The sequence below is a fragment of the Patagioenas fasciata genome, chromosome 1 (genome assembly GCF_037038585.1).
Source record: "Patagioenas fasciata isolate bPatFas1 chromosome 1, bPatFas1.hap1, whole genome shotgun sequence".
NCBI lineage: Eukaryota > Metazoa > Chordata > Aves > Columbiformes > Columbidae > Patagioenas > Patagioenas fasciata.
The window spans coordinates 128,139,208-128,163,754 of NC_092520.1; the positions used below are offsets into that span (position 1 = coordinate 128,139,208).

The window sequence follows — 24,547 nt, forward strand, 5'->3', positions numbered from 1 at the left end:
GATGCTGAAGGTCAGTGTCATTGCAAGGCCACACTCAACAACCTTTGAAAGGTCATGGGCACTGGGGGGAGGCTCCCCAGGACTGGAAGCAAGAAAATGTCAGTTCTACGTTGAAGAAAGGCAAGAAGGAGAACCTGGAGCACTACAGGCTCATCAGCCTCACCTCAGTCCCTGGGAAGGTGATGGAGCAAATGGTTCTGGAAGTCATTTCCACACATATTAATGACAAAAAGGCAATTCTAAGTAGTCAGCATGGATTTACAAAGGGGAAGTCATGCTTCATCAACACAATAGCCTGCTATGATTAGATAAACATCTTGGCAAATGAGAGAGGATGGATGTTGTTTAGTGTGGTAAGGCTTTTGATGCTGTTCTCCCTAATATCCTCATAGATCAGCTGCTGAAGTATGTGTCAGATAAGTGGACTGCAAACTTGCTGAACTGCTGTGCTCAAAAAGTTCAGCAGCACAAGGTCCAGCCAGTGACCAGTGGTGTAGACTAAAGAAATGAAAAGCAGCTTTGAGAGAGCATGGTGACCTTACCTGTGTATTACTGGGCTTTTTGTTGCAGGTGTGCTCTGTGTGTGTGTGTAACCAGTATTGCTTAGAAGGAGCATGTTCTGTCTCCTGAATATTAAAGGGGGGTCTTACATGCTTTTTCTCATAGCAGCCCAGGGAGTCCCCACATAAACTCCCTCCCCTCAAACAGGGAAAAATTGAAGACCCTAAGTCTGGTTCATTACAGCACTTCTTATGCCTGTCAGCATTTTGGAAAGAGGAGCTAAAATGCGTGTGCTCTGTCTTACAGCTCTAGTACCTCAGGTGGCAGAAACAGCCTTGAACAGTATTTCAGAGCCCACCTGAGCTTTAGCCAGGCAGCAGACCTAGACATGACATGCAGTAGATGAACAAATAGCTTTCAAAACTTATTTTATTTTCATGCATTTACTGACACAGGCAGAATCCACATGCATCTTGCAGGAGTGAGGCACCATTCCTCGAGGCACCATTCCTCATCATCTCTCAGAAGTAGGTCAGAGGATCATCTCTGGTTTTCCCAGTCTGAAAACTGACAAGGGTGGGACAATCATTCCCAGAAGAAAGGCCCACAAACACCCTTAAGTGGGTATAGTCATCATCAGAATTTTGGACCTAGAAACCAAAACAGTGGGAAAGTGAGGATCATGAGTGAAGCAGGTTCAAACAACAAGAAGAATATCTTTGCTCAGGAGCTTAGTTTTAGGTTTATCTCCCTTTTTACTTCAACAGCTCTTAACCCATCTGGATAGTAACTAACTGGTGCCAGAAACTCTATACACGTGCAGAGAACTGTAATAAAAACCTTCAGACATTCCAGCTACTGCTAAAATGAATAAATGCTTCTTGTCACTTGCAAGATTGGGGAAAAAGAAACCAATCATCAGTTTTCAGTGCTATAAAATGGATTTCTTCCAAGTTCACTAACATGTCAGTCTTCAGTTTTGAGTAGTTTGCTCATGAGGCTTAGCATGGACAGCAAACAAGTATTTTACATTGCCTGGGTCAGCAATAGGATGGCACTAAGTGAAGAAATGCAATTAGACGTGACTTCTGGTTTCACTGCAGCCTTCATGTAAATTGTTACTCTTCATCACTCAGTACCTTGTCCACAAAGTGAAAGCGCATCTCAAGAGGAGCCAAGGAAGGATAAATGTCGTTCATGTAAGTAAGATTTGGATTAGATATAGAATACATAACTGGTCAGTACAATCCCCTGGTGCCCAACTGAGCAGAAATAACTGTTATTTTAGCAGTGTCTGTCCTTCCTGGGATCAACTAAGTATGAGAAACTTGGAGCAAATACTCATAATGTCTCTCTGCAGAACTACTGAACCCCAAACCGACCCTTGTCAAGGGAGCATATCCTACCAGGTGTATGTCTGTGCACATGTGGGGTTCAGATACACAATCACATCCAGTGTTTGCTCTGCTGCCAGAAAGCCAGCCTGCCACTAAGCAATGCTTTCCAGCCTTTACTTGCAAAATAGGCCAAGCAATTACACGTTACTTCACAGAAAGCTGCTCAAATCCACGGGTAAGATTTTCTAATAGAGGATGAGCAGCACTATCAAAGGGCTCCAGATTAAGCAGTACCTGTTTTTCCTCCACAACAGAAAAGGAGTTTTGGAAATACAGAAAAATTAGCAGGCAGGCTGCTCCACTGCAGCACATGACACAGAACCAATACATCAACATGCATGCTTGCATGCAAAACTAGTCAGCAGAGTATGAGATGCTTGCATTAACTTAAAAAATTCACTTTAACTCTCCATCAGATCCTCAGGCTCCCTCCCAATTAATCCTAATAAACACAACTGGAGGACACAGAGGTAATAGGAAAGCTACTTTGTCTTTAAAGGAAACAAGAGAGTAGAGTTATGACTAGTTTAAATAATTTGAGCTGATAAGGCAATCTACAGTCTTTCACTGCGATGATCCTAAGAAAGTTATCATGCACTGTGCTGCTTCAGATGTGAAAGTTTCTTAAGTTTCTATGTTCCTGTTCTACAGTAGTGCCAAACAGAGGAATTTTATAAGCATCTGAAGATAGTCTGTAACTCTATTAGGCACATCAGAAAGTTTTCTACTACAAAGCACTTCTTCCTATAATATATACAAACCTTAATAAAGTAGTTTGTCCCAGCAACCACCTGAGTCCTATATTCTATGGCTTTAAAGATTTTAAATGTCCCATTTACTCTGCTTTCAAATTGTAGCTTCACCTGTAAAAAGAAAGGGAAAAATGGTTGGCAGGTTTGTATTTAGGCTTTACTTTCACAGCTACCACTGTAATTTTCATCCTTTCAAACACACACCCTTAATGAAGTAAACCCCGGAGCCCCAAAATAATCCCATTTACACCAAGACCCCCAGCCCTCTTTCTTAGCACCACCTCCAGCATTCTTTAAAATCCTGTTAGAATTAGACTTCCTAGCTGATTTCCCCCCATCCCAAAAGCCGTACTGCTAAACTGTCTCCTGCTCGGTATAGGGAAACTGCTACCTGCTGCCCTTTTAATTTTTTGTCAAAGGAGCAAAGTACCAAGCCATGCTCCACAACATGTCAACCACACTGTCACACAGAGGTGCAAGTCAGCCCCCCTCACCTGGAACACCTGCACCCACACCAGGTGGCCTAGGAGGATGCAGCCCCATTATGGTTTACAGCCTCAGAGCTGCACTCCATCTGTTTTTCTTTAAGGACTTGAAATAAGCAGAGTTATTTGAGAGCATCGAGACAACTACCTGATTGACTAGTTCCTATAAGTTATTCTAGTGCTGGTGAAAGGCCTACAGCTAAAGCTGTAATTTAAACTAAATACGCCCTTCAGCATCTAGAACCATGTAACATACAAATGGCTGTAATAGTTACAGTGGTCCAGGACTAAACTACGTACTTCCATCTCCAAAACTAGAAGTATGGCCTTTAAATTGTGAGCCAGAAATCAACTCCAGACCTGCATAAACAAATCAGTCTTTCACTATGTAGCAGCTGCAGGTGATGTAGTTCCAGAACAAGCAACGCTCTGTACTGGCAGCATTCACACTCACAGCTCAGGTAGATGTGTTTATGCACAGTATCCAGTTTAAGCCCTGTGGATCTTAAAAATATGCGCAGTTCAGACATCTACAGACTATTCGCACACATATTTAAAATCATAATAAAAAAAAGTGTAACAGTTTTTCCTGAAACACACAAAGTGTAGAGCAAGTTTTAAGTTCAGCAGCAATCGCAGTGGTATCGTGTCCTCTCAGAGATGAAGTATTGGTATAATTACCAGACAGAAAGGGCAGGGAGGTAGTGAGAGAGACAGCTGTGAGCCGCAGTAGAAGTCTGGCCAGGTGTCTGAGGCATCATAATAATGTAATAATAGTGTAATACTGGTTTACTCTAGACGTTGGCATCTAATGACAGGAATTCCCTACAGAAGGGCAGTGAATGTAACCCAGAAACTTATTTCTGTCATCTAGATAGCACAAACAATCTTTTGCAGGCTGGGTTAACTGCCTCTCCTCTGCATGTGATGCCCATGCCATCGAGGCAACAAAGAAAAATTTGTAGTGATGTCTACTACAGGCCACCCAATCAAGGGGATCCTACTGACAAAGCCTGCTTACTCCAGCTACAGGAGTCATTGCACTCACAGGCTCTTGTCTTGCTGGGGGATTTCAACCACCCAACATCTGCTGCAAAAGTCAAACAGAGAGCTGTAGGCAATGCAAGAGACTCCTGGAGTGCACTGAGGATAACTTCCTAAGACAGGTAACAGACAGCCCTACCAGGGGAGATGGGATATCAGACCTGATGGTCACTAACGCAAGTGAGCTAATTGGTGATGTCGAGATTGGAGGCAGCCTGGGCTGCAGCGATCATGTGCACATGGAGATCACAGTCCTGAGAGATGTGGAATGGGCAAAGACTGAAGTCAGGATGCTGAATTTTAGGAAAGCCAACTTCCAGCTCTTTGAGGAGCTGGTCAGCAAGACCCCCTGGGAAACTGCTCTCAGGGACAAGGGAGCAGAACAGAGCTGACAGATCTTTAAGGACACTTTCCATAGAAAACAAGAGATCTCTTGATCCCCAGGTGTAAGCAATTAAGTAAGGAAGGCAAGAGGTGGCTGAATTGAGACCTGCTGGTCAAACTAAAGGGCAAGAAGGAAATGCACAGGTGGTGGAAGCAGGGACAGGTATCCCAGGAAGAGTATAGGGACACTGCCTGCTTGTGCAGAGACGGGGTCAGGAAGGCCAAGGCACAGCTGGAGCTGAACTTGGCAAGAGACAAAGAATAACAAGAAGGGCTTCTGCACATCAACCAGAAAAGGAAGGTCAAAGAAACTGTGTCCCCCCATGAGCAACACTGGCAAACTGATAACAACGAACAAGGAGAAGACTGAGGTACTCAACAACTTCTTTGCCTCATTCTTCATTGGCAAGCTCTCTTCCACACTTCCCGAGCAGATGAACTGCAAGAAGGGGACTGGGGAACAAAGCCAGCATGGCTTCACCAAGGGCAAGTCCCACCTGACCAACCTAGTGGTCTGCTACGATGAAGTAACTACATCAGTGAACAAAGGGTGGGCTATGGATGTCATCTATTTGGACTTTTGTAAGGCTTTTGATGTGGTGCCTCACAACATCCTTCCCTCTGTGTTGGACAGGTATGGATTTGATGGGTGGACTGTTCAGTAGATGAGGAACTGGCAAGATGATTGCATCCAGAGAGTGGTGGTCAAAGGCCCAGTGTCTGGACGGACAATGGTGAAAAGTGGTGTCTCTCAGCAGTCTGTACTGGGACCAGTAACTCCTTAAGATCATCATCAATGACATAGGCAGCGAGACTGAGTGCACCCTCAGCAAGTTCATGGATGACGCCAAGCTGAGTGGTGCAGTTGACACGCATGAGGGACATTATGCCATCCAAAGGGACCTGGACAAACTTGAGAAGTGGGCCCATGTGATCCTCATGAGGTTCAACCAGGCCAAGTGCAAGGTCCTGCACCTGGGTTGGGGCAACCCCTGGTATCAATACAGGCTGCAGGATGACAGGACTGAGAGCAGCCCTGCAGAGAAGGACTTGGGGGATACTGGTGGTTGAAAGACTGGACATGAGCTGGCCATGTTCACTTGCAGCTCGGAAGGCTAAATGTATCTTGAGCTGCATCAAAGGCAGCACGCCCAGCAGGTTGAGGGAGGTTATTCTGCCCTTCTACGCTGCTCTGGTGAGATCCCAACTGGAGTCCTGCGTCCAGCTTTGGAGCCCTCAGCACAGGAAAGACATGGACCTGCTGGAGATGCTGGACATGGAGAAGAAATTTTTTATAATGGGCATGGTGAAACAGTGGCACAGGTTGCCCAGAGAGGTGGTAGATGCCCCATCCCTGGAGACATTTCAGGCCAGGCTGGACAGGGCTCTGAGCAACCTGACCTAGTTGAAGATGTCCCTGCTCATTGCAGGGGGGTTGGACTAGATGACCTTTGAAAGTCCCTTCCAACCGAAATTATTCTATGCTTCCATGTCGATGGCCCGAGGCAGAGCAGAGGCATTCCAGCAGCCAAGCAGAGGAGCACAGCGTCACTCATTAGCCTGCTCAGGCAGCCCCTGGGAGGGGCCAGCAGCGTGTCAGGGCTTCTCACCACTCACCTGTCCCACAGAAACACACAGAATTAATTTGCTTTCTCAGCACATACACCTACAGCTGGCTGCCACTCCCAGGGCATTCCTTCCCAGCAGGCAGGTCCCAGAAAGTGCCCTAATAACATCCAGATCAACTCTGTCCAGATAGTCAGAAATTATCATCTTACTCAGGCTTTCCATAAACTCTTACTCTGCTCTTCTTCCCAGCAGCTTCCATGGGTTTCCTATCCCAGGGAACCAACAGCTATACTTTTAGCTCAGGAGCTGCTAAATCCAGCAAACCAGGGAAAGTTCTATTTCCAACCCATTCCAGCAGGCTGGGTCTGAGGATGATCCTAAGCGGCATTTTTCGGTATATATTATTTCTCTCTCAGAACAAAACCAAGCCAGTTCTCTCCCTTTTTACCATCTCTCCTGTTCTCTGACAACTACATCCCTCATTTGTTATATATGGACAGAGCCTTCAGTAAAATCAGGCAGGCAGACAGATCCTTAATCCTCAGATGAAAAAATGTAACATTCCTAAGCTCTTATCTAGCAGCTCCTTAAACTCAAAACCTTCCTCCATTTTAGGCAACAGCTATGTAACAAGGAGACTGAATAACATTCTCTAGCTCACTGACTACAGACAAGGCATAGGCATAATCCAAAGAGCAGAACAGATGTTGGGCATCCCAAAGTCTGCAGACGCTCTTCACAACTTCACTCAAATCACATTAATTGCTTCTCTGCTTTGCAGAGCATAAAATCCCACAGAAGTGCATCATGAAAGGGTGACACTGTTATCTGGCAGGAAACACAGATAAGGTTTTTCTCCCTAAGAATATTTTGCTTAGACAACTATACCAAAGGCTCTGTGGAAGGGAAAGACAAGGGGGAGTTCTCTCTCCTGCTCTCAGCACAAGGCAGAAATTTCACCTTGCAGAAAACAAAGAGCAGTGAATAATTTGTTTCCATTTTCCTGAAGTTACTGAGAAAGGATGAACACCAAAATTAAGATCAGTCCTCTTCTGGAATCAAACACAAACTCTTTACATGCACATTTCAGATTCTGTATTTGCCCTGTGCATTAGCATAGCCTGAAACAAGCATTCACAATTTTAAGTGGATGCTCACTCACTGACAGTTAAGCACTGAGGTTTCATCTCGGATACACACTGCAATAGGGCAGGATCCTTTGATCACTTGCGACACTGCCAAGCATTAAGAACATAGGTCAGTATCTGGCATGCTACAGTGTTCCAGCAGTGTGCAAAGGAGGCCATTAGGCGATTTCCCAGGCTCATTAGTCAAACTTCACAGCCCCCAGCTAGCAGGAGACTTTGCCCTCCCTGTCCTACACACATGAGGAAACAAGAATTGCAGAGACACAACGGTGCTATGAGTCCTGGCCTAGGGTCTCCTCTCCATATCCAAGAGAGAATTTCTTATCACTGCAAGTGCTGCTCAGGACAGGAGGAACAGCAGCACTGCTCCAGAGTAATTCAGTCAGCGCCTTACAAACAATTTCAGATAATCCTTTTATCTTTCTGTTCTGCTGTAAGTTATCTCCCCTCTGACAAACCTGTTATCACATACTCTGTGCATGCACGCACAACTCTGGCAACCCCAGCTGTGATTGACCAATATAGCCCTATAGCGGAAGGAGGTTCAGAGAGGCTGGGCAAGCATGATGTGCCTACAAAACTCAGAAAATAATGCAGGGTGTGACAGAACACAACTCCTGCAAAGCAGCTGACATTAGCTCAACACAATGCAGATCAGAGCGTGCTTGTTTTAGATAAACAGCTCTGTCAGTTGAGTGGATCAACTGGTGGTGTAACTCCCTGAGTTCATTTAAAGCATGCGAACGCTGCCCTAAGTTAGCCAGATCAGAATGGGGAGAATGAATACATTACTTTTTGTTCTCTGTGTTGGGCAGGGCAAAGAACCAACAAAATAATTTGGAAGACAACAGCGGGCTTGAGCTAGCCTCAGCACATGTTCTCCTCCCCGGTGACTGAGAACGCCCAGCGTCATGACAGTGAGCATATTCTAAAGAACAGTAATGGAGATCATATCTCTATTGTGATTGAAGTGTATTCTGCAATTGCTTTATTTCGCTAAGAGGAACTTAAATCAGAAACCTCATGAAACACCAAGTATCTTCAAATAAGTCTGATATTAAACATTATACCCTCCACATGTGGAATATCTAAAAGAACCTGGTCAGAGAATACTGGACTCTGGCATCAGCCTATGCAGCCCATTTACAGATCTCTCCTGGTGGCGCAGCCCAGCTCCCCTTCACCTGGTTTTATCCTTGCCTGGTCTCAGCCTGCAAGCTCACAGGAGATGTGGCCTGGTACTTGTCCTGGTTTTGGCTGGGATAGAGTTAATTTTCTTCCTAGTAGCTGCTACATGGTGCTGTGTTTTGGATTTAGTGTGAGAACAGCATTGACAATACACTGATGTTTTAGCTGTTATTAAGTAGCCAAGGACTTTTCAGCTCCCTTGCCAGGTGCACAAGAAGCTGAGAGGGGACACAGCCAGGACAGGTGACCCAAGCTGCCCAAAGGGATATTTGACATTATATCATGTCATGCTCAGCATATAGTTTGGGCAAACCTGGCTGGGGGAACTACTGCCTGGGGACAGGCTACGCACTGATCACCAGCAATTGCATTGTCTATCGCTCATCTTGTATATTTTTTTTTTTCTCTTCTTCTGCTGTCCTAGCAAACTCAACCTCAACTCAATTGCAAACCAGGAGTTTTACATTTTTTCCCCTCTTTCTCCCTCCCGTCCTACTGCAGGGAAGGGGGAAGCAAGCAGCTGCGTGGTGTTTAGTTGCCTGGTGGGGTTAAACCATGCCAGTACTGCTGCAAACTCCGTCCTCCATGGTACAGCAAAGGCAGGAGCTGGGAGTCCTGAACACATAGGAATGTGCAGCAGTATCAGCCAACATGTTCAGCCCCACAACTTCCTATTTTTGTTTCCTCATGGAGGGTTTAAGTTCAGCTTTCTGCAGTTGCCAAAGGGGGAAAAGCCCATCTTTCAGAGCTGGGAGGGTGAAGGGGACTAGTTGGGTGGGTAAGAACACAAGATGGGAGACACAAAAGCAGCTTTCCCATGTCATGGTGTCCCCCTTCGGCTCCTCAGGATGCACTTTATACCCTTGGAAGAGCCACTGCACTGCAGGGCTCTAGAGGATCTGCAGAGGTGCTGTTCACACAGCTGCTTCAGGACAGGAGTGCTCTGCTTGCAACCAACCCGCTAGGCAACTGGAACTCACCCTGCCTGCCTTGCTAGAGCTCACCTTGCACTGCTGGCTCACCAGCAGCCCCTGCATCACAGCTGTGACTCTAGAAAACACTAGATGTCAACAGAGAAGATGTCATTTGCCCATAGCCTTGTCCTATATATATATATGTACATATATATAATTTTAGCGCCTACTACCACATGGTTTGTCCTATCCATGTCCTTCAGTGAAGAATTAATTCTACCAGGTACAATCTTCTCCCTTCAAATACACCACCTTTAATTTCAAACAAGCAGCCTCAGTGCTGGCATAGTAGAGTTGGCCTTCCAGCTGCACCTAAATGTTAACTGGAGCTAGCCAGGACTATGCCTGGCTATGGACAAGGATGAGACAGAGAAGTGGCTTGTCTCAGTCTTACTGACACGCTGCCTATGCAGAATGCTGAGAAATACTGGCTGGCAATCAAGGGGATTCCCATTTTCCACACAAGCTTCTTCAGTTTAAACACTGGTTCAAAATCACCACCTGGTCTCCCAGGCTTTGCACAAGCTTCAAGGCTCAACCCTTCGCACACACAGACTTCATCTTTAAATAGGCTGCAACTCACCTGGTCAACAATTTTCTGCACTTCTGGAGTAGCAGGCTCGGTCTCAGTTAAGCCCCCAGTAATCGGCATCGTAGTGGCAGGTAACTTCTCCGAAGTGATGGTGGTTCTGAAGAGGAAAGTTCAGCGCAGTCTGAGCAGCGTCACCAGACATCTCGTATATATACATATACATATATATACATGTGTCATGGAATCATGTGACTTGTGACAAATGGAACCTACCATTACTGAACTAGAGAATGAGAAAAAGAAAAAAGGAAAAACCAATGTAAAGCACTGACAGTAATACTAAATGTAAAAAGCACTTTAAAAAAATCTTGTGTATATAGTAAATCTTAAGTGTATATAGTCTTCACGTTAATAAGAAAAACCAGCAACGGCGTCCAGCCACTCACATCTTAAGATAGTTGGTTTGGGCTGAAACTAGAACCTCTTGCTTCTCCACCCATGTACAGATGACTAGTCTGTGTGTTAAGGAAGTAGATCAAAATCACACCCAGTATTTCCCAACAATATTCAAGATCAGAAGCAAGCATGCAGTGATTTCCTGGTGCAGGTCCCATTCAACTTGAAGTTGTATTGTCTCAACATCTTTCAAAAGCGGGAAACAGAGGCGTTTTATTTTCAGTGACTTTACTTCCCTCTATCTGACCGGAAAGGTGCCAAGGTAAACACCAGAACCAGAAGGGGAAAAAAATTACATCCTAGGTTCAAGTTAAGTACTGCAAATAAGTTATCTCTCCTTCTTTCCTATCAAACCTAGAGTTGCATTCAAGCCATCATAATAACAGCTGTATATGCAGTACCATTTACTTTTTTATTGCAACTCCAGTGTCAGTTTCCTGGAAGACAAAGTACTTGCACTACAGTAGTTGTGTGTAGACAAAAGCTGTTCTAATTTCAACGTACTTATATTTCACATGCTGCTGAAATATGTAACATGCAGAATATATAGTCAGAAGTATTCATTCTGCAGTTATAGTTGAACACATGACACAGTCACATTCATGACCACATATGAATGTTCACAGCTCAAAACACACACAACCTTCTGAGGAAAGACCAGCAACTGTTAGCAGCCGTACCTGGTAAGGGAGAGCTAACACTTCAAGACCACCAAAAAACCTACTTCCCTTCAGTATTCCTGCCATGTCCCTCCTCTCCAGTAAAAGGGAGGAATGTTGTTCCAGAGAGGCAGCAACAGATTAGACAACTTTTAGTCCCGAGGGATGACTATATGGGAGGGGGTGAAATGAGAATACGCGCAGCACACAGGCAACAGGCATTTCTGTTGGAATCAGCACAAAGAATTAGCTAGAAACAAAGCCTGTTTACAGACACAGAGATGGTGACTGTGTAGCACAGACTTATCAGTGTCCTAACCAGCCTACTGACCCTCCTCAAAGACGACAAGTGGTGCAACAGACCGTAAACAAGTACTTCATATCTAACTTCAAGGCCTGCTCCTGGTACAAAGGACCCAAGATTGAGAAACTGGGGCTGTAAGGGCCCTAAACTCAACAGTATGCAAGACCAAGGTAAGAGTATGTTACCAGTAAGAATGTTGCAGAAATTCCCAAACTTGGGCAGCAGTGTTACGGGAGTGGAGGAAAAGCATTTGAGAAAAAAAAAAACAAAAACAAAAGGCGTTGTCTTGAGATAACATTTCTGAAGAAAAACATCCACAGTTCCTGGGAACACCTGGGAGGTGTTAAAGCTGGAAGTCTGCCATCTTCTCCAAGTTCACCACTTCAGATGCAGAGTTCCTCACAGCCCAATTCATGGAGTTATGGAAATTCAAGCTGATGAGCTCATGCTCCTTTTGCACCAGACCCTGCTGATTCAGTCAAATGCTGATGATCTGCCACCATGTTGCTACAATGCATCTTATTCACAGGGCAGGACAGATGAACTGAGTGGAAAAGCCAGCTCACTTTACTGAAGTCAGAAGCTACAGAATGCATCCAACAACCACACAGCACTAATGCTGAAACTGGGTATTTTATAAATTTCTCCGCTCACCAGGATGCAGATCTCTCTAACGCCTGTGGCTGGTAAGATCCCAGAAACAACATTATCCCTCTGGAGAACTCTGGATTCTGATCAGTAAGAAACACCCTGAGGAGCAAGTCTAGGAGGGTTAATTTGTAGCCTTGGGAAAACTCTAGGTGTGTAATTAAAGATGTTAATGTTGTGTGGAAATCCTTCATGGGACTCCATATTTCTGAGTTTGCTGTTTTTTGACTTCAAAGTGTAAGAACTTTTTTCCCCTAGAACGCAGAGAGTTGTGCAGAAGGGAAGGAATATCAACACTAATCATCAGCAAGTTGATGCTAGAGTTTACACAGGCAAATCAGTCTGTTTTCTTTCTATGGGAGTGCTAATGGCTGTCCTAAAATCCAGTGATATTTCCAAGAGTGGGATGGAGTACTCATTCTGCATACATAGTTCAAGAAGTCACTTGGAAATGCTGACATTTTGCAGACCTGCTATCAAAGATGATCAGTACCAACAGACTGTCCCAAGCAACCCTGATCTATATCCCTCTCCATTTAAGCTTTGCATGTAACAAAACAGCATTTGCCACGCTGTCTTGACAAGAACAGCCATCCCATGCCATCTCTTGCATATCATCAACAAGCTAGTGAGCATCTCCACTGTAGTATTTGAGATATTACACACCATTCCAGCCTGCCCTCACCGTTTGGGCGGGTGGTAATTTCTCTTCACGTAACTGTACTGCTGTTAACTTGGAGAATCAGTGGTGGGAGAACTGCACTAGTATTCTTTACACTACATATTATTCTAATAATGAAGAAACAAATCTTTGCAGGTTGCAGACCACTACTCTCTGGTCCTGTATAAGCATTTTAAGAAGTAGAAGGTATAGTCAATAAATCACCAGTACAGTAACAAAACAAAGCAAACACAAAAACCCCACAAACTCCAGAGTTCTGTATTTTTGAGTTATTTTTTAAGCCAGACATGAAGCCACTTCTCTAGAAATGATTGTGAAAGCTAAGTCAGCAGGTCAGACTTCTGGTTTCACAGCATCAAGACATGCCATCATGACTGGATGAAATGACACATGGTCTGCACCATTTTAACAGCTGCTGAAGGAAAGCAGCCCTCCATCTACCAATTGCAAATCTACTTGTCATCACCACAGTAACAATGGCCTTGACTTTCAAAATGCTGCAAAAAAGATTTCCCCTCCTGCTACCCACCCTGATTTCAAAATCGCAGATGAGGCATGATCCTAGAACAGACGGGCATCAGTATACACAAAGGCTTTACCTGCCTGCATTCAGTATGGCCCACAGCTCATACCAATGACACATACCATCACAAAAGATCCCACTTAATAGGCGGCTCTTAAGTCCTCAAAAAACAGCAAAGCCTTTTTCTCCTTCCCTGTGCTCCAGATCACGGCATGCAATTCCAGTTACTCACCTTCAAGTTTCAGCAAGTTCAACAGCAAGATTCAAATAGTCTCTGATTCATGTAGTTTGCCATATGCTGCAAGAGATAACCCTCTGTGTTCAGAGCAAACTAAAAAGGAGTAATTCAAACTCTTAGTGCAACCCTCCGTATATAATCTGCAAACACCTGAAGAGGGGGTGTTTGGGACTGAGAACTACCTACTGTCTTCTTATGGTGTCAGAAACTTTTCATATACAGGTGTGTATAGATCTACTTGTTTGGCTTAATATTCAAATGAAAAATAGTGCTACATTGGGGTTTGGTGTTTTTTAAACACAGTTTTCTCGTAACAAATGCTAAGCTGGGCTACTGCAAAAAAAAAAAAAAAAAGAAAAAAAAGAAAGAAAAATCTGCATATGTATCACATCCATTTCACAGGTCATTTTTGACAGCATCTGCTTAAGCGAAGTTTTCCCACAACAGCTGAGCAAACATCTGGATAGATAGATGAGGACAGCAATTAATTCTCATGACAATCTCTAATTTCTACAGAAATACAATACAAGATTAATTATTTCAAGACTATGGATGTTGACTCTATACACACTGGCAGGTTTCTATCATACAATTGGCTTAAAAGGAGAATTCACCTCCACAGTTTTAGATCCAGGCCCTGGAGAAAACAAATATTTTAGACACCTATATTAGAGGTCAGTTTTAGAGCACCAGCTTTAAAATCAAAACTGTTCTCAACATCTCACCAGTGGACCATCTCCCGTGAAAATTCAGTTATTAGCAACTCAGCCCACAGCTCTGAGCAGTATTTGATTTCCACTTCGAGGATAAACAATCATAAAAATTTAACAGTTGAACAACAAGCATGTTTGCTGCTTTCAGACTTGCAGAAAAACAATGAGAATACTTCAAGAGTGAGACCAGTGCTTCAGCTGCAGTGAAGTTCTGCTTAAAGTAGTTGCAGTACTTTGGGAAAAAATGAAAAACCAACAAGCTTGAACATTAGTATTTACATCCTCAAAGACTTCAAATATATTTCTGCCTCATTCTCAAATAAAAGTGAGACTAAATGACTCCGCTGACTAAAAATATAGGCCATCAAGTAAAGCATCTACTGAACAAACAACTTTAAAACAGATGATGTTGCATAGAACTTTGCCAGCTTTCAGGTTCATTCCCACATCTACTTCCTACCCCCAATATATGTACAGCTTTTAAGGATGCAAGAGTATATAGTCATGTCAGTGCTGTAACTGAGCTCCAATGTTCACAAGATAGGGCCTGTATTTTTAAGGCTCTGTTCAAGTTCAGTGTTTCTTAAAGACTTATTAAATAATAAATCCAGCTGACAACCAAGCAAACCTTGCCATTTGACTGTCAGCCAATAGTTAATAAAAAATAAAGGTATAATTACAGCAGTTCTGCTTTCCTTATACTTATCTGCTTTTAAATGCTATGTTACTACAGGGATGTTGCACTTAAAGTTTTCTAGATACAACACTATGGCCAGAATCAATGGGATCAGGTATGAACAGCTAAAATGCAATTCACCTATAGAATTAATTCTAAGGGTTCAGAAGGAGGGACAAAATAGGGTCACTGGATAATTAACTGTCTCATTCCGGAATGAGACACATCTTCAGCCCCAAACCAAAGGTTTTAATTGACACAATGTTCCCTATTTTAAAGAAAAAATTCAGAACTTAGTAACACAGATCAAAGGCCAGCGTGCAACAGATTCTGCCCATCAGCATTGTGGGAACAATGTCAAACCTGCATCTGCATGCAACTCTGGACCATGGCTGGTGGTGCTGAGTAGTTCAGAACAATACTGGCAGCTTCTTCCTTTCAGGTTTTAGTAGCTTATTCACACAAGCAGACCATGTTAACTGGTAGTTTAGCAAGCACTAGTTCAGGGAGAGTGCTGTCCTCCCAGGTGAGCGCTGGTTTTGACTGCTTCTTCCCCTCTAGGGCTGCTGAAGCCACAGAAGTTCAAGAAAGATGCCAGTTTCACATTGCATTTGAAAATTATTTTAATACTATAAAATTCATTTGTTCACATATTTTGTACAAAAAGATGAGTTGTTTACTCTTAATTACAGGAGAATCATTTCAACCTTGAGATCTCAGCTAAGTAGGTCCAAAACAAAACAGGACTGGGTTCTACTGATTCTGGAGGGTGCCAGTACAGCTCACCCAAGGTCTCTTTCCAGTTTGGCTCTCACGGTTATGGACCACCTTGATGGTAAATACCCCACATCATTGACTCTTCGGAGGCTTGTAGTGAATTCGGCAACGCTCATTAAATACCTGAGACATCAAAACAGAAAAGCAAAAGTGAATGAGCCCGTAGCCAGGAGGCGACCAAAACTTCAGAGATAGTTCAGGCAACTATCTCTTCACATATCACCCATCTCAAGCTGCCCAACCCTGCTGTACCAATAAATGGTACTTACCAAGGCATCTGTCTCCATTCACCTTCTCTCCTGGCTTTAGTGAATCCAAAGTTTGCAGCCTGATGCTGGGGGACTGCACAGCACTAAGTGTTCTCCCTCAGATAGGGCAGGCTCATAATCCTGGTAGTCTGTTATCCTCAAAGATGATGATGCCTTTTTTGTTTTGTTTTGTTTTTTTTAAAGAGGGAGGGAAATTTTCAGTGGAAGGCTCCTGACTGGCTGCGCTCAGTTAAGTTCACTGTGGCACTGGAATTTGGACACTGTATTCTTCTCTTTCCTGAGCAAACACATTTTGCATTGTCATGCCAGCTAAGAAGAGGTGCAAGGGCTCTTGGAAGACACATTCACATTTTTAGTTATCTGACCACAGGTGCTGGTGCTGCCAGCACTCCTACGCAAAAGGCACACTGCTCTCGGCTCTGGCACCCTCTCTGGGTGAAATTTAGCACACAGAACTACAGCCTGAAGATCGTGTTCATTTAGCGTCAACTGCAGGCCTTGTCAAGCAGACTGCTTACCCTAAGGAGGACCAATAAATTTGACTATTTAAAAGAAGCCAATCTGAATCAGAAGTACAACACACAAGCTCACACCAAAGTTACAGGTGCTCTTTACAAGCAACTTAGTTATTTATCATTTTGGCTCCGAGCTTTGTCCAGTGCATGTCCTGAAAAGCAACATGAGCACCACCTAGCACCAAGTGAAGGCGCTGGCAGATATTAGTTCCCTCACCAGCACTCCTGCAAAAGCATGTTTTGCGAAGCTGTCCAGAGACTTTTCAATCCAAATACCTGTGATCTTCAAGATGTCAAGTCTCATTAACACTCCCATTGGCTTCACATGCAAAGTGAGTGGTCTCCTAATTTGGGGAAGTTATGCATCGCCGTATGTAAACACATTGTTTTAAACTGTATCTTCCTAGAATATTCTAAAGCTGATCTCCTAATTCAGTCTTCAGAACCTACGGCAACCTCAGCAAAAGTGGAGTTTGCAGCATGCATTAGTTATAGCATTGATTCTTAACAATTTTGAGCCATTTTCAACTTATTTTTGAATGTAATTTATCTTAAGAAACAGACACATACTACAAACTGCTTCATATTGCAGAAATAAAGCAGTTGTGATATAGCTTCTTTCACACACACATAGACAGCCTGCCCCACTACATTACCACACACAATGAACACGTCTGGAAGAGCTAAGAGTATGTAAAGGTCTGAGATCCAATAAATGATAGAAGGAAAGTGTAGAAATTAAGAGTTCCCACTAAGAAGCATTTTAATACTAAACAAATTGTACCATTTTTGTCTATTGTCTGTCTAAGACACTTTAAGGGCATATATGTCTTAAAGGGTACTGGAAATACACTCTAAAACACTGCAAGGGTCCCTTGCATCAAACAGTACAACAAAAAAATTGCAGCTTTCAGCTTGCTATCATGCAAACTTTTAAAGCATCTTTAACAATATCTCTGCAGCCTGTGGAAGGAAAACCAATACTGCAATCTTGCTAACACTGCCTCCTACTTTTAGGACCACGTACCCAGAGATTTCACTTTGTAGTCAGGCCAAGTAACTCCATTGGTCTACTTGTGAAGTGCTATTCTCATTTTTCAGATGGGGAAAACAGTGCCTGAGAAACCTTAACATTCATGTTACTGTGCAGGAGTTTGACTTTGTTGCCTTTTATGCATTATTACAAACCACTGCAACGACAAACTCCAGTGTGGAGGTGCTGTGCAGAGCCTAATGCAAGCACCTTGTTTTGGAAGTCAACTCCTTTTTGGTATTTGCTATTCAAAATTCCGCTGCTTGCATTTCTATAAAGCAGCATCTTCCTGCATGCCACTATTTTGCAGCTACCCAGAGCATTGGAAAATAACTTTCTGTTTCCTAATCAGATTTTTCCAATCAGTTTTCAATTGATTAAAGTTAAGTAAGCGCATAAGTGTTCTTTCCAACTAAAAGTCTGCAACAGTAAAAAAGAGAGGAGGTCCTCTACTGCAAATCAATAACCACTTCCACGTAACAAATTGCATTTGGTCCACAATTATGACTGGGTCTAATTCCTTCAGTGAAATATTTTTACAGGCAGCTAAATGACACTTGCCTATAATAGCGGAGCTGGAGATAAAACCCAGAAACACTTTTCTCTTCAAGCCCCACTTTAAACAGCAAATGGCTAAGATGACCTTGTACCATGCATACCTCACTATTTATAAGCTAAATGCTCTACATCTTCAGGAAACTGGACATTTCTGTCAGTAGTAAAAGCTTAATATAGCTACAGGAAATCACTACAATCAGTGCTAACTTTGGTGCCAACTCTGGGCTTCAGAACAGAGACAGTGTGGGGCAGGTCTTCCCCCATCCCTTTTAAAACCGACAGCAGAGTTGCTATAAAATGTTTGCGACTGGTGGCCTGCAGCATGTTGTTAAGGCTGTGCAGTTGCTTAGTCATATCTGAGCTGGCTTTAAATTAATTAAGCTTAAGGGCATGCTTAGCTTTTTCAGGCAGTACAGAGGCTGTACTGACAGCAAAGCATACCTTTAAAAACATGTAGATGCTCATCTGATCAGCTTGCATTGAGCTGCATTGTGCTGACTACACCTCCAAGTATTGTGCTGACTACACCTCCAGCTGTATTGCATTTATGCTGATTCAATCCAGAGGACTGAAATCCTGAAGCAGAGATTGAAAAGGGAGCTGCAGCTAGTACTACCTATTCACAAATTTATTTTTTTTTTTGCATTTAAAAAAGGAAAGAGGTTCTCTATACAGTGTTGAAAGATCTGAAAAGCTACAATGAATGAGAAAAGGATGCTAGACATGAAATGCTGCAGTGATAGAATACAGCCACCCCAGCAATTAAGCTCAGCATCTGGGGCCATCAAACCAGAGGGTAATCTGCCCCCTCTGTTGACAAAAGAGAGCCATGGCAAACCTGCCCCTTTGCACCAGGGAGCATCAGTCTGGGCCTGAGGAAGCTCCATCAGGTAAAGGTTTGACTTCTACAGCCCCACCCCTCCTCTGGCCTCTGCTCAGAAGTAGAATCAATACCAAACACAGCCAAACTGCAAAGACTCATCTCTGATTTTGTTAGAGACTCAGCAAAACTTTTCAAACAGGCCACCAGAGAGAAGTCTACAAAGTCCTTAGCCACTGAGCAAGGAAAATAGAGGGATCTACACATGGAGTACTCCACAGTCCTTCCTCCCCACTAAATCAGATGCTTGTCTTTCCTTTGCAGTGCAACTGAAAAGTTTTGATCTCTGCATCCAGAACTGAGAAAATGACTGACCTGAAACATTTCCTCCAGCATTGCCCTCACTTATTTCTAACTAACTTGCCTCATAAGGTACTGGTCCCACACCTCTAGTGCAGGACTGTCTGTTGTAACAGAACATCACCACTATTATAAATGATTGAGTACCTTCCAGCTTCTGTCGTTTACCACTTCTTCAACATTCAGCTCCGACTGCATCAATTTCAACTGTAGAAAATAAGAGATAAAGAGGTTATTGTCAAACAGGCCTCCCTGCAGACTTCAGTATTTACTACCGTTGCAACTTTCTAAATCGCAACCCAAGTACCAGGTGTGTGTCCCCTCCAACGGTGCAAACAGAAGGGCACAATGTGTCATCATCCTAAAAATGTGGCCCTTCCATTCAGACAATACTGAGGGCAGATGGAAGTCTGCAAGGGCACGGTAAAAGCACACTTGCAAAGCAAGCCTAGCAGAAGTAACTCCTGATTACTAATGCTCTGTTCTTAAATATTGCCTATAAAGACATACTAGCAATTAACTGATTAATGTTAATGGCTTCACAGACAAAAATAACTATGCCTAATTCAAGCGCTCAGCACAGAGAATGCCAGTGCCAGGGTTAGCTCTGCAGCCTTGAGTTTAGGATCATAAAGAGATCGATGCCCTTCTGCTCCCTTTGTTGCTGACAGTGCACTGACAAAAAAAAAGAAAGGGTCTACAAGAACAGATCAAGTATGTTCATGCTATCTGAACCAGTTAATATGTTATGTGATCACAGTAGGACAAATCAGGTTTACAGAGATGCAAAAGCTCTGGCAAGAACTACAATACACAGTTTTTGACTACTCGACCCATGAGAAATTAAGAATCTCTTTGTTTTGCACCTGTGACTGTTGTGTTCAGGTAAACTGCAGTAATTTGACCTTGCTTTGAGGCCCTGAAGCAATAGTAGGATAGATAAGAACCATCCGCCATTTTTGCCAACATTTAGGACATATTTTTGTTGGCTTCATTAACACAGACTAAGGATCAACACTTATTGTTTTTAAGCACCTGGTTCCAATTAGGAAGGTGAACAGGTGCAAGCCAAGAAATCCCATAAAAAACCTTCCAAGATGTCCAGATACACACAGCTAATACAACTGTTGGATGAACTTTTTGCTACTCAACAGGAACTCAAAACTGTTTGAAATAATCCAGTATTCACAGAGTGACTAAATGATCAGGATTAGTCTCTACAAAATAAACCTCCTGCTGGAGGATGTGAACAGGTTTACAGTGATCTGGACTGCCACATTAATTGCCTTTAACACCAAGCCTAGTAGCAAAACTACTATTGTAGCCTTTTTGTTAGCATTGCAGACCTGAACAGCAATATAATCCGTGTTAATCAACGTTGCTATATACAGTGGGGTTTTTTTGTTTTTGCTTTTTTAAAACATACTCTGACATTTTAACAAGCCTTACTAATTTTTCTGATAAAGCCAATACTCATGCTGTATGTTTTGGATTTCCAGAATTTATATGGTTGGCTATTTTTATGACACTTCATTCAAATAAACTAAGATGATAAAAAATTAATACAATAATCAAATGATGGCATAATGTAAGTGGACTAAAAGTATGGGCTGCTCGGTTGACACTACTCCAAGTTTTCTTACTCAGTAAACCATAAGTAGTAATTTTGGATAAAGTCCACCAATTTGTACCATTAGCAGGATGAGAGAAACACAAATCAAGATAAAACAGAACTGCATTGCAACCAAGTGAATAAACATTTGAAATGCATAATCATAAATGTAAGATGTGTCCTCTCAAGACAGCTTGAGTTCTAGGAAAAAAAAAAACAACTCTCATGGAGAACAAAGGAAAAAATAAAGAGGACTACCTCATAAAAGCCAAGTGCAAATTTGAGGTCATCTCATCAAAATATTTCCGGGATGTTTCCAAATCATGGGTTCATTCTAACATTTGAAATTACTTCTAACCATGACATATTATCATTGTGATCCTCCTAATGGTTTCAGGCTCAATAACTAAATGATGTAAAGAATTGGCTCTGCAAACAAAATTTCTAGAAAATTAGTTTTCCAATCTAATATGGATGTTTGCTGGCCATTCTGTCAGTGAGGCTGAGAGTAAAACCACTCACCTGCCACCTGGTTCTTTAAATCTGAGCTCAAAACAAAGCACTTCTCTGAAGAGCACATGGACAAAGAGTTCACTCAGTGCCTGGGAAAAATTATCCCCCCACCAGGAAACTCTTTTACTACAGCTGCATCAGCATCCAACTGCTCTTTGAAACAAAGGCTGCAACAGGCTCCTCTTGAATGTACAGGGGTGAGTGGATTTTGAGGAACTGCAGCACCACAAAAACAAAATTACAAGACCAATCTCTTCAAGTCTTATAGTATTGCAGCAGGGAAAGCTGTACCGGGATACAGGACACCATATGATGATGGAATGTCTGGCTGTTGTGAGAAGAACTTACCATTACATTGGAAATTCAAAGGCACCATTTTAGAAACCCTGCTTAAGATAGTCCTCAACAGAGGAAGGCTCACTAAACTGCTGAACACAACAGACACACCTAGCCAGTGTATGCAAAAAAGCAATAAGCAAGCAGTCTTTTTTGGTATGTGCTGCAAGCATATGGTGTGGGAAAAAAATGTGAAGTGATCACGAGCCTCACAGAGAAGATTTGTAAGATAAGTCAATGGAACAGCTCATATCCCTGCTAATCTCCACTCCTAGAGCTACACATGTAGTACTCTTTGCTCTGTAAAGGAGGCCCTGGAATAGGCGGCAAGAACTTCAGCAGGGTTCCCTTCTCCACTTCCGATACTCTATCTAGATCACCTCTGCTAACCTCTGGTGAAGCACACTTTCCATCCAGAGACCAGAAGGCTGCGAGGGCATCTGCACAATAAAGCTTCTTATGCAAACCCAGAAGTCTCCCTTAGAGCATCACAAGGTACTAAAAAAAATTAATTCAAGAAACAACAAAAACGTTAGTTAAGCAAGTGGAATTCAAGGTTGCCTGGCAGCTCCTTGTAGAGGACAGAAACTCCAACTAACACACTGAGTAAGAATGATGCTTCTCAGGGTGATGATGAAAAGGGACAGCTTTAAGCTGCATAACCATGTGGTGTAAGAGATACACACAAAAGCTGTGTTTCACTATCTTCTGCTGTTTGCATCTTGGCACCCATACTTGCCACTTGCAGACAAACTAGTTTTACATCTCAAAAAGGCAAAATGAACCTTCAGGCACTTTGACGATACTAAGCAAGCTACAGGTAAGTTGTATGCTAAGTGCTATTAGTCAGTGAAGGACACTGTGGGGAAGGATGCACACTTTTCTACAGCGTTTGTGCAACAGGATCTCAGAAAATGCTCCACTTGCAGGTTGAAAGCAGTTCTGTCCTGTAGGCTAGGGGAAATGGTCCTCACAAACCCAGCTGACAAGAACCTTAGAACTGCCTGAGTCAGGATCCACTTCAGGCTCTCTCCAGCACACTGGTCTTTCCACTTCTTTCCATTTCTTCCTCTCTAAGTGATCTCTGAAAAGCTCCATCACTCACCTTTGTCTGCTCTTTCCTGAGTTGCTTTAATAATGCTACGTCATCCTGGGCCTTTTCCCTCTCTTCTCTGAGACTTTTCACTACACTGGAAGTCTGAGCGATGCAGTTTTTGATGATTCGCTCTCTGCTGGTGTGAGCTTCCATCAACTAAGTGGGGAGAGAAAGAAAGTCATGACACTAGCAGAGAATAAAAGCACCTGAGTTACAAGTTTAAGAGAGATTTTTCCAAAGTCAAGGTATTGCTGTGCCTATAGAAATCCCTTTGACTCTATAATCCACATTTGGAAGCAGCAGTGCTTTGAGCAGCAGCTACCAACTTGATAAAAAGTCAAAGACACAGGAGTGGCAGTTTTGGAAAGTAATGCAAAAGTGTGCTAGCACCCATTTTTAAAAGAAAGAAGTGGGCTGGCTAATGCCACCCACTGAAGCCTGAGGTACACCTCAAAGGATTGGTATTGCAGAACAAATAAGTCCCTTGCATGGTTTTAAACAGAAGTAGATATTACATGTGTGTGGTTTAGCTGCATAGAGAAGTCAAGCATATCAGTTACGGATATATATAGCATGATTTATCAAGGTGGTGGTTTTCTTAGAGACTGAGGATGCTTTACTGGCCACTGAACACCATAAAACATCTGGAAGTGCACTGAAAGTCAAAGGAGCACACACTCACAGACTGGTACAGCTCTTTACACGTCTGGCTGGCATCAATTTTCCCCACAAAGGAAGCTGTTGGAATCGTAGTGTTTAATTCGTGGACGATTCTGTCATCGATTGTCCTCATCACCCTGAGCAGCTCCTGTATTAAAACAAAATAAAGACCTTTGTTCATATCTCTCAGAAAAACCTATTGAAACAAACAAAAAAAAAGCATTAGTATTTTAATAGAAAGTTAAACAGATACTTACAAACAAAAAAACAAACCCAACACCAAATGAACAGTATCCACACGTAGGAGCATGTGTTGCACAGTAAGTAGTTTCCTTAGCAGCAAACGCCAGAAGGAAGAGGCAAACCAGGCAGTGCCGAGTAACCAGCACCCCCCCGATGCCGGCGGGCCCTGCCCGCACTGGTTCCCTCAGCAAACCTTCCCGCACTGGGGCCAGGCCGGAGAACACCAGCCGAAGCCCCAGTCATGTTTCCAGGAGGGAAACTGGGCACCACCTGCAGCGACAGGGCCAACTTCGAATGAAAAAGTTATAAAAAAAATAAAACAATTAAAAAAAAGAAGCCAAACCATAACCATTTGGGGGGCACGACGTTTAAGAAACAGGCCAGGTACCAGCTCGGTCGGCCAGGCCCCTGCTCACGCCGCTGACGGTACGTGTGGTACTTCACGCTCCACTGAACAACGTGAAGGCGCCCACGGAGGCTCCCACGCCACCGGATCTTCCCCGGGAGGGGGATCCCCCGCCCCGCTCCCTACCGGAGGACATCGCGCTCCCGCCGCGGCGGGAAGGGAAAGGCCGACCCTGCCCCCGCCGCCGCATCCCGGCCGGTGCGGGGAGGGGTGACCTCGCCGCCCCTCCCGGTGCGCGCGCTACCTCCGGGCCGCGCGGCGTTGCCAGGAGACAGCGGGAGCGCGCCGAGTGCCAGCGCGGGGAAGTGGCGAGAACGCGCCCCCACAAGCTCCCCTTCCCCGCCCCACGCGGGTCACCTGGAACTCGGCGAAGTCCTCGCAGCTCGCCGCTCCGCTGGGCGCCGCCATACTGGAAAGGCCGAGGGCCACGGCGGCGGCCAATCCAGTGGCGAGGAGGGATGCGTCATCCGGGGCGA

General features: G+C 43.6%; 2 protein-coding genes across 3 annotated transcripts; both read right to left on the reverse strand.

Moving 5' to 3' along the window:
- Nucleotides 1–912: 912 nt before the first annotated feature.
- Nucleotides 913–15,383, reverse strand: LOC136104687 (cystatin-A-like). Of its 2 annotated transcripts, none has more exons than XM_071814407.1 (4): nt 13,479–15,383; nt 10,026–10,131; nt 2,660–2,761; nt 913–1,151 (listed from the first exon to the last, which is right to left on the reverse strand). In XM_071814407.1, exons 2-4 carry the CDS (start codon nt 10,092–10,094, stop codon nt 1,023–1,025), a joined length of 300 nt encoding a protein of 99 aa, XP_071670508.1. In that variant the 5' UTR covers nt 10,095–10,131; nt 13,479–15,383; the 3' UTR covers nt 913–1,022. The 2 variants fall into 2 exon arrangements, with proteins under 2 accessions (XP_071670508.1, XP_065699910.2); XM_065843838.2 differs by lacking the exon at nt 13,479–15,383 and adding an exon at nt 10,421–13,472.
- Nucleotides 15,384–15,478: 95 nt separating this feature from the next.
- MIX23 (mitochondrial matrix import factor 23) lies at nt 15,479–24,535 on the reverse strand. Its single transcript, XM_065843826.2, has 5 exons — nt 24,429–24,535; nt 23,445–23,570; nt 22,772–22,918; nt 19,353–19,412; nt 15,479–15,773 (listed from the first exon to the last, which is right to left on the reverse strand). Exons 1-5 carry the CDS (start codon nt 24,477–24,479, stop codon nt 15,723–15,725), a joined length of 435 nt encoding a protein of 144 aa, XP_065699898.1. The 5' UTR covers nt 24,480–24,535; the 3' UTR covers nt 15,479–15,722.
- Between the last annotated feature and the right edge of the window lie 12 nt (nt 24,536–24,547).

What these genes read in the sequence shown, in the direction of transcription:
- LOC136104687 (XM_071814407.1), bottom strand. Translation starts at nt 10,094, where the DNA reads ATGCCGATTACTGGGGGCTTAACTGAGACCGAGCCTGCTACTCCAGAA. An exon ending in TGCAGAAAATTGTTGACCAG is followed by an intron (nt 2,762 to 10,025) that starts GTGAGTTGCAGC and finishes TTCTTTTTACAG; the next exon opens with GTGAAGCTACAATTTGAAAG. An exon ending in GGACAAACTACTTTATTAAG is followed by an intron (nt 1,152 to 2,659) that starts GTTTGTATATAT and finishes TTTGGTTTCTAG; the next exon opens with GTCCAAAATTCTGATGATGA.
- MIX23 (XM_065843826.2), bottom strand. Translation starts at nt 24,479, where the DNA reads ATGGCGGCGCCCAGCGGAGCGGCGAGCTGCGAGGACTTCGCCGAGTTC. An exon ending in AGGACTTCGCCGAGTTCCAG is followed by an intron (nt 23,571 to 24,428) that starts GTGACCCGCGTG and finishes GTTTTAATACAG; the next exon opens with GAGCTGCTCAGGGTGATGAG. An exon ending in GTAAAGAGCTGTACCAGTCT is followed by an intron (nt 22,919 to 23,444) that starts GTGAGTGTGTGC and finishes CTCCCCACTTAG; the next exon opens with TTGATGGAAGCTCACACCAG.